Source organism: Chelonoidis abingdonii, chromosome 1 (genome assembly GCF_003597395.2).
Source record: "Chelonoidis abingdonii isolate Lonesome George chromosome 1, CheloAbing_2.0, whole genome shotgun sequence".
NCBI lineage: Eukaryota > Metazoa > Chordata > Testudines > Testudinidae > Chelonoidis > Chelonoidis abingdonii.
Window position 1 is genome coordinate 97691137 of NC_133769.1, and position 9876 is coordinate 97701012.

Consider the following 9876-nt stretch of genomic DNA (forward strand, 5'->3'; position numbering starts at 1 on the left):
AGCCTATAGTTATGTCAAAGTCAACTACACGATGGATAGGTGGTACATTTCTAGTACTGGATTGGACAATCTGGTATTCACTCTATAAAGCCTCATGCCCCTGTCCCCTGCCAAGCCCATGGTGCATAGGCATAAAGTGGCTTAATTTTGAAAGGTAAATTGGCAAGGATAGGAAGGCAGAATTAAGGGTGTGTTAAGTTTTGCAGTTCTATAATTTCAATTTTTTGTTTGAAAGAGCAAAGCTCCAACAGATTTTCCTTATTGTAGCAATGTATATTTAGACACATTACTACAGTAACATCAGTTCTTTTGTTTAGTTTAATCCTAAAAGCAATAGGATGAAATTAAGAAAATAAAAATATAAACTGAGTAGTCTCCCAAACAAAGTATTAGAAGACTCATTGCTCAGGACATTTAAAGTTAGACTGAACAAACCAAGAGTCAGGGAAGAATGAATAATCCAGCATTTGTAACAGCTTAGTTGAGCCAGTAAGTCTTTTCTACCTTTCATTTCTGTGATTATTTCTGTTACATATAGTGATCAGACCCATCCTTGCTTAGCTTGGGATATCTGCTGAATGTAGATCAAGATGTAACAGGATAAATCCTCCAAAATATAATTCATTTTATGACCTGTTGGAAGAGCTGCTTCTGCAGCATTGTATTGGATCTACTGCTATGAAGGGCAAGGAGTATAATTCCCTGACAGGTATAGCAGAGCCACATAATGCAGAGGACCCTTTTAATTTACTTGGGTAAAAAATTTGAACCAAGTTCTTCTAAACCCTGTAATAGACTCAAGTAGAAGCCCCAGATGAGAGCCAGAAAAAGATTTGTGTGTATCATACACAGCTGCCATTAGGGTGGCTTTGTTCCTTATGTTGTATTTATTTTCCAGAAAAAATACAATCGGATTTAATCTGAGACCCATTCAAACATTCCACAGCTGGGTTCCCCCAACTGGCATCAAATCTAGTTTCCAGAGAATGACAAATCTGTGGGCTGTCTCTTCCCTTTCCTCTGAGGGATTCTTTCCACTAACATGCTCCCCCTCATCTCTGGAGGAAATACATTTAAAAACGCCAAATCTACATGTGCTCTCAGGCATCTTTTTAAATAAATAGTCTGAAAGTTACTGATGTTCAAATTAAACTTCTTCTAAACAGATGGCCAATTAAAGTTTAATATAAAAGGAGCGGGAAAAATATATAACATCACAAAATCACAACTGTTTGAGAGAGATTCTGCATTTCTTAGCCCAGCGGCAAAGTAATTGCAGGAGTGATGGGGTAATGGCCTGAGATTTCCAATTTCCCGGAATACATAATATAGTAGTATCCCATTAAACACCAAATCTTAGGTTGGGAAGTCTAGAAAGTCCTTCAAATCACAATGACCTCCAGAACAACAAGTAGTTTCATAAAATAGCCATGCCTCCACCTCTCACATGAGACTGTCAGGACACAATCAGATTCCCAAATAAAAACACAAAAACCCTGAGCTCTCCTGATCACATCTTCTGTGGGACTGCATATATTAGAGAAAAAGGGGAGGCTTTTCCTGTGCTGAAAGATAAGGCTAGGAATGAAGTGGCAGAGAAAGGAGAGGGATGCAGAATGATCTTTCTGGAATTGGTGGAGGGTCAGACAGCTTTTCTGAAATCAAGGAGTGTTTTTTATAGACTAAACTCGTTATAAACAGGAAAACATACAGACTTAGAAAAAATTAACAAACCCCTGAAATTCTTTTGCATCTGTGAGCTCTATAAGAGTCCCTACCCTCTCTTTCCTCACCATAAGGGAACACATTCTTGGTAGACAAATGATTTTTGTATCCTTGTATGTTCCCTTGGCTGCATTTCAACAACAGCTTCTACTTATAACCAGTGATTCTGAGCAGCACTACTCATCCTTAAAGCCAATAGCCACTGGGCCTGGAAGTAAGTCACCTTGCTTGGTCCCACTCCACATCTTTCACGTATGATTATCGTGCACTACAGCCAGAGATTCTAGTACAGCACAGACATGTTATGACTGGGTTGTGTCATGGTATTGTCGAGGACCGCTACTATGATGAAAAGCAATCAGGGCCAGGCTTTCTCCCTTTACTACTCGCAATCATCTGGCCAAAGCAGGGGTTAAGTGTGATTAAATCATAATCATAGTCCTCCCACAGCCATTTTCAAGGAAACAGCTCCCACCAACACTTTGGCACCACTATGGATAATAGTTTAACAGCAGACAAATGAGAAAACAAAACTGGTTTCCCTTTGCCCATGCCTTTCAACTGATGGTCAATTTGTAGATGCAATCAAGTCCCTAGTGCTGCCTACTTAATCCGCTTGAAACATACCATATGAGGAGAGGAGAATGTGTGTGATGGAGTTGTCACCCTAGTTTGGTCATTGCAAAAGCAGAACAAATGTGGGCATTATGCCAACCTCCTCCCAGCAACCCCAACACAAAGGAGAGAAAGGCTGGCTGGCTGGCTATACGGCAGACCCAGAACAAGCAGTACCACCACACATCTGGGGAGCATGAGTGTGAGCCCTGGGATGGCTATGTCACTCCCAGGGTACAGACACCCACAAGTATAGACACAGTAAATAGATTTGGTTTATTAAGGCTTTTAATATCACCCAGATCCCTATACAACCACAAGCCCAGCCTAAAGTGCCAGCTCCATTTTCACACCCATCTTGCTTTGGTACGGGGTCAGCATTGGGCGAGCTTCCTCCTTCAGGAATCTCGCCACCTGCTCAAAGGGAAAGAGGAAGGGAAGGTTAGAAAAAGAAAAGAGCTCCTCTCTGTACTTCATTCAGCTCCAGCTTGTGGTCCCAGGGTCTCAGTCTCAGAGATGCACCTAGTCACCCAGCACATCAAGAATCAAAGACTATGGGGGAGACAGAAGGCAACTGAGATGGACAGAAAAGGGAAGGAATGCCTTACGTAGCTAAGAAAATGGTAACCCTTCCTTCCTTTAGAAGAATGGGCAGAGAGCCAATCCTGTAATGGAAGGGGCAGAGATATAGAAAGCGGAATGTCTCAGACACATAAAGGGACGTGGTTTGGATAATTTATGGCGTTATGCCCCATAACGTCTTAAGCTGCTTCCCGTAACCTCACCTGCTGGGAAGCACGTCCAGTGAAGGAGGTAGGCTCCAAGAGGCTTTCCAGTTGTCCCTGGATGGGGCTGAAGTAGGGGTCAGCACGGATCTGAGCAATGAGGTCATTATCCCCACCTTCCTGTTTCACAACAGCAGCTGCCTGCTGGGAAAGAATGCGTATCTTCTCATGGCAATCCTAGGGGGAAGAGAGCCACCATCACATTACTGACAGCACACGTCAAGCCAGCTGACTCACTGGTGCATGGAGGGTAGAGGTGGGTAAAAGGCTGTTGTATTGCATAACATAGGAATGAAACAGAAAAAGTTTGTATCATAGCTATTTGAGGCCAATCATCATATCACCGCTGCATCCTTTAAATTGTTTCCCCTAAGGTTAAGGGTCTGAATTATAAATATAGTCCTTGTTTAATTACACCACATCAAGGGTTTGGGACCCTCAAGGGGTCACAAGGTCATTACGTGGGGGGGTCGCATGCTGTCAACCTCCACCCCAACCCCATTTGCCTCCAGAATTTATAAAGGTGTTAAATATATTAAGCAATGTGTTTAATTTATTAGGGGGGTTGCACTCAGAGGCTTGCAATGTGAAAGGGGTTGCCAGTAAAAAAGTTTGAGAGCTATTGCACTACACCCACAAAATAAGATGGTGGAACTCTTTCCACTTCCTCAAGCCCTTCCTTGGGGAAACACTGTGGGATACTTTTAGTAATTCTAATCCATCTATGGTCTGTTGCTGGAAAATAGACTCATAGACTTTAAGGTCAGAAGGGACCAATATGATCATCTAGTCTGACCTCCTGCACAAAGCAGGCCACAGAATCCTACCCATCCACTTCTATAACAAACTCCTAACCTATGTCTGACTTACTGAAGTCTTCAAATTGTAGTCTGAAGACCTCAAGCTGCGAAGAATCCACCAGCAAGTGACCCATGCCCCACGCTGTAGAGGAAGGCGAAAAACCTCCAGGGCCTCTGCCAATCTGCCCCGGATGAAAATTCCTTCCCAACCCCAAATATGGCGATCAGCTAAACCCTGAGCATATGGGCAAGACTCACCAGCCAGCACTCAGGAAAGAATTCTCTGCAGTAACTCAGATCCCATCCCATCTAACATCCCATCACAGACCACTGGGCATACTTACCTGCTGATAATCAAAGATCAAGTGCCAAAATTAAGCTATCCCATCATACCATCCCTTCCATAAACTCATAAAATCATCATGACTGTTCCCAAAGCATTCTATAAACTGGGCATGCAGGAATTCCTTATCCACCACTAATTGCCCCTGAGGTGCAGGGTACATTGCAGGAGTTTAATAGCACAAAACATTCAAAGTTTGGAAAGGAAGAGAAGAAAACTGTCCAGCTTAACAAGCAGGAAGAACGTAGTTACCCGAGGTGAGTTAAGGTTTATTTGGGGAAAAAAAATATCCCTTCCCAAGGAAAATCATACAGGATGGGGCACTGGGGGAGGTAACATCCATAAAGATTCCCTTAAAGAGATCCCCCTGAATGGAAAAGGTTGTGCCAGTCAGTCTCCAAACCTATGGAAACCAATGGCAGGCAGGGGTGTCTGCACAAAGACCCTGTACTTCCACACTGCCCCTGATCCCCACCCATGTAGCTCCACTGGAGCCATGTCAATATAGACTCCACTGGCTGTGCTTTCCCAGAAGATGCATTATTTTTTATTAATGCTCTTCCCACCCCCATGCTGCCAATGGCCCACTTGCTCCTCCAGTGGACTGTTCAGTTCCCCAGTGCAGATCTATAGAGCCGACTCTATGGGGTCCAGAGGCGAGGGTGATGGGTGCCAGCAACATGTAAACAAATGAGTCCCCAGCTCCTAGCTTGGAAAGAAAAGATCACCCCAGTAGGATCTGTGGGAGATCATTTGGATTAAAGATAGCACAAAAGCAGAACAAGTTAAAGTTAGTCAAAGGAGTTAATGGGAACAACAGGAGATTTTATAATAACTGTATCTAACTAAATAGTATTAGAGAGAAGGTAGGCTCACTAATAAATAAGAATTAAAGTTAACTCCAAGGGTATGTCTACACTGCAATTAAAAACCCAGGGGCTGGCCCATGTCAGCTGACTCGGCATTTTGGGATTGTCTAATTGCAGTGTAGATGTTTGGACTTCGCCTGGAACCTGGGTTCTAGGACCCTGCTGGGAGGGAGGGTCCCAGAGCCTGGGTTCCAGCCAGAGCCCGGGTTCCAGTCAGAGCCCAGACGTCTACAGTGCATTTAGACAGCCCCTTAAGGGAATTAAGTTACCAAACTTAAGTTACAAAAAGCAAGTACACTGGCCTAAGCTATACTGGAGGGGAGGAGTGTTCAGGAGTGTCTAAATGAGTTAGGAACACAAGTCCCATTGAAAGCCCCTAACTCAAACAACCTGAAAATCCCACCCACTGTTACCAACCTGCAAGTCTAATTTCTGTCAATAATAAAATGATGAAACTAATATTTAGGGGGAAATTACTGTCTAGAGGCAAATGGAAATATAAACAGCATGAATTTATTAAGAATGAATCCTGTCAAGCAAGCTGATTACCTGATTTAGACTGAACTACAAAGCTAGTGATTATGGGAACATACAGTCCTGATGTTTGGATTGTATTAGAATATTCAGTAACATTTGCTGTGAGACAGAGACTCAAATCAAATGAGTCTGCTATGAAGCCTCTCTCCTAGATCAAAAACTGGCTGAAGGATCATACAGAGTAATGAAAAAAGCACTATATTGATTTTGTGGGGCAGGCAGCTATCCATCCTGTACTAGGTGTCTTTGCAACAAACAATTAAGAATTACAATCTGCTCTCATAATCTAATGTAATAAATAACAGACAACTTGCTACATCATAAATTGATAGATATCCCACCCCCACAGAGCTTCTAACAATGAATAAGAATTCCCCCAAGCTCCTCCCTTCCCAAATGACTGGAAGAAGACTGGCCCTGCAGCATAATCCTAAGATGAACAGCTCTGGTAGACCAAGGAGTCACCAAAGGAGAGAGGGAAAATAATTCCGAACTTTTATATACCCCCATTCCTCAAGAGTATGATGCCTGGCAGTGAGCACCAGACCCTCCTAAATGGGTATATACCTGGCGATTACCCCCTGCTTTCACCATGGCCATGATGATATTTTCTGTGGCCATGAAGGGCAGCTCCTGTCGTATCCGCCTCTCAATCACCTAAAAACAACAAAAAGAAACAGGTACTATCACACTAGAGTCAACTATCAGTAGATCTGATCAGGTATTTCCTGGTGTATCCCTGCCCCATGACACCCCAAATTGTACAACAGGGAAAAACGAAACAAAAGCCACCTTTTCCAGACCCAATCTAGAAATAAACATAGTAAGACTGAAATGTTGAAATTTTATCTTAGCTAATATTACTGCAGGTGTGAGTCACATTCATGTAATTGCCCACACTTTCTTGAATCTTAGTAAGGGCTGCTTCAACCATATCCTGTGGCAGCAAGTTCCACAAGTTAGTCATATACCTCAGAAAACTGTATTTTCTATGATCTGGTTTACGTTTGTTGCATTTTAATTTCTTCAAGAGTCCTCTGATTATTGTATTGCACAGAAAAGTGCCATGGTGAGAAACTGGATAGCTTGGCTGGGCAGCCCTTAGGAATATTCACTGAGCCAGCAGGTAAGAATTCAGTGCTCTGAGTGGGATGGCTTCTTCTGCAGGCTCGCAGTGCTAACGGAGATTCAGGACTGCATGTAAGTTCTGTTACTTTACCTTGGGGTACACCACTAATCCTTCGGAGATATTCTGCAGCGTGCTCAGTATGATGTCAGCTGTGAGGAAAGCCTCAGCCAGACACACACGCCTGTGAAACACATGTAACCAAGGTGTCTGGGTTAGCAAAAAAGGACGAGGCGGCCTAACTCAACCCCTAGTACCTGCACATGTCTCTCTAGATGGCAACTCCCCCTTCCAACAGCCAGAACTATTCCTTATAGGCACTTCCTGCTGGGATAGGCCAGAACTGGGGAAGCTAGGAGCAACCTACAGCACCTGCTGCTGGGACAGGCCAGGACAAGAAGAGCAGTGTGTTATCCTTACCCTTGGCTACTGCACCATTCCCTGGTACTCCTGTTCTCCTTTTCAGAGGATCTTTACTGTGTAAAACATTATTACCTCACTCAAAGAGAGAAGCCAGTTTACAGCCTCTGTTGCTGGGCTCCCAATGTCCTATAATGATGTTGCTTTTCATAAAGTGGTGTCTGCCAGCATGAGATTCAGAATTGAGGGGTGTACACTGAAAACACCATATTTTAAATATGTCAGTGTGCTGCTCCCTACAAGCACTTTCTAAGCACTGCATTGAGTGAGAGGAGAACATTGACCCCAAACCAGTTTAACCCTCTAAAGCCAGCCTCTTCCTTTATTTCATCAATAACTAGGGTTTTTCTGCTCACTACCCTCCCCTGGCCAACCGTGGAGCACGTGGATGGACCTGTTTGCGCTGTCATCCAAGGTGCGCTCAAACCACTGCACGGAGGCTGTATGGAGTGGATTCAGGACCAGAGTCATCAGGTGGCGAGCCAGGCTGCAGCAGCGCTCTGAACGCATTGGATTCCTCTTGTAAGGCATGGCGCTGGAACCTGCAGGCAACAAAAATATGAGGAGAGGGGCTGGTAAAAGAGAGGATGTTAATAAGAGGGTAGGAGATGAAACACACAGGAGAGGAGAGATCAAAGGTACTGGCCTTCTCAAGAAAAAAAAATCCATGGTTCACTTTTAAGCCTGATTCATACTATGCAGAGACACAAGGTGGGAGAGGTAATATCTTTTATTGGACCAACTTCTGTGGTGAAAGAGAAGCTTTCGAGCTTATACTGAACTCTTCAAGCTCCAAAACTTGTTTCTCTCACCAACAGAAGTTGGTCCAATAGAAGATATTGACTCATTCATCCTGTGTCTCTAATATTCTGGGACCAACACTGCATAATACTACGCAGATCTTTTTGAAACCACCTCCCCCCGCCCCGACCACCGAACCAGAACTGTATCTGTACTTGCAGGGGAGAACGTGGGGGCCTTAACTCCTAACTGTGCAAGATTACTTTATCAATATAAAAGAAAGAAATGAGTCTGAGCTACTTTAGTGTGCTGTATTTCGCGCTTCTGCTCAATGGCCTACCCATGAAAGTCAGCAACCTGCAGCGACAGTGACTGAAAGTCTGAGAGTTCAATATTTAAAAAGTGACCTGTCAATATTTTAAAAGTCTGTCACTCTAGTATGGCTGAGGTAACTGACGTGGGCGAGGATCAAAAATGCTGACTCACCCTACAAGACCAACTTGGGTGGCTGGGCCTTTTCAGTTCCAGCTTCACAGCTCTGGAATTCTCTCCCCTTCTCTATATACATCACAGCTACATCAGGGACCACTTTCAGTACAAGGCTCCAGCCTGGTTTTACTTTTCCAAGTTTGTTAATATACAAATGACAGCAATACTGAGCCAATTAACTTTAATGGGAGTGGAGAGTGCTCAGCTGCTCTCAGAATCAGGCCCTCATTTGTGCTGGGGTGGGGAGCAACGGCATTATTATTTCTGCACTTTGACTTATTTGGGCACAAAATTGGATTTTGTTTGTTAATAGATCATTAGACCTAAAGCTGCAGGCACAGATAGATTAAAAAAATAAACTTTTTAATTAAAAGCAATTTATGCCAGTGACATCACTATTGTTGCTGAGAAGAAGGTGCTGGTGAGGAGATCACCACGGTGAATGAAAAAGATAACTTAACTGGAACACATATCACAAACCAATGTCTACCACCCTCACCAATCTGGTCTGTCTCAAAAGGCTCCTCTATCTCCTTGAGGTTGGCCAGAAGGCGGATGTCAGTACAGATCTAAGAGAAAGCAACAAGAGCAAATGAACAAAGCTGTTCTCACAGGTACTAGGTAGTGCGTCTGGGGAGACTGTGTATCTATGTCCATGGAGCAGCTTGGGAGAGAGAGAATAATTCCCTTCAAAAAGTGAGCAATTCCAAAATTAAGGCTTTCGCCTTCTTATGAAAAAATTAAGGTTCAATCTATATTACAAATGAATCACATCTGTATCCACATTACACAACCAGAAAGCTGCAATCAGGTTTCCTGACAGGGTAGCACCTCAGAGAAGATAGAGGCCAATTTCCACAGGGGTTGCAATTTTTCCTGAAACTTTCTAATTTATACTTAAAGAGCTCAAGCCAAAAGAATGGGGAAGAGGGAAGGGACGGGACTCCATGAACAGTCAAGGGAGGGTAGGTCTACACTACGGGATTATTCCGATTTTACATAAACCAGTTTTGTAAAACAGATTGTATAAAGTTGAGTGCACGCGGCCACATTAAGCATATTAATTCAGTGGTGTGCGTCCAGGTACCGAGGCTAGCATCGATTTCTGGAGCGTTGCACTGTGGGTAGCTATCCCGTAGCTATCCCATAGTTCCTGCAGTCTCCGCTGCCCAATGGAATTCTGGGTTGAGATCCCAATGCATGATGGTGCAAAAATAGTGTCGCGCATGAATCTGGGCAAATGTGGTCACTCATTCCTTCCTCCGTGAAAGCAACGGCAGACAATCACTTCGTGCCTTTTTCCCTGGATTGCCCTGGCAGACGCCATAGCATGACAACCATGGAGCCCATTTTGTCTTTTGTCACTGTCACCGTATGTGTACTGGATGCCGCTGACAGAGGCGGTACTGCAGCGCTACACAGCAGC

At 43.8% G+C, this 9876-nt stretch overlaps 1 protein-coding gene across 3 annotated transcripts in view; it reads right to left on the minus strand.

Annotated features, from left to right (window-relative positions):
• Nucleotides 1-2610: 2610 nt before the first annotated feature.
• Nucleotides 2611-9876, minus strand: part of ADSL (adenylosuccinate lyase) — a 45117-nt gene continuing 37851 nt past the window's right edge. For 2 of the 3 annotated variants that reach the window (XM_032787852.2, XM_032787870.2), the window contains exons 8-13: nucleotides 8950-9019; nucleotides 7615-7762; nucleotides 6894-6984; nucleotides 6242-6331; nucleotides 3126-3302; nucleotides 2611-2754 (exon numbers count right to left, since the gene is read on the minus strand). In XM_032787852.2, the coding sequence (XP_032643743.1) occupies nucleotides 2668-2754; nucleotides 3126-3302; nucleotides 6242-6331; nucleotides 6894-6984; nucleotides 7615-7762; nucleotides 8950-9019 (663 nt within the window). In that variant the 3' untranslated portion in view covers nucleotides 2611-2667. The remainder of the gene's footprint in view (nucleotides 2755-3125; nucleotides 3303-6241; nucleotides 6332-6893; nucleotides 6985-7614; nucleotides 7763-8949; nucleotides 9020-9876) is intronic. The other variant, XM_032787862.2, reaches the window with a different exon arrangement.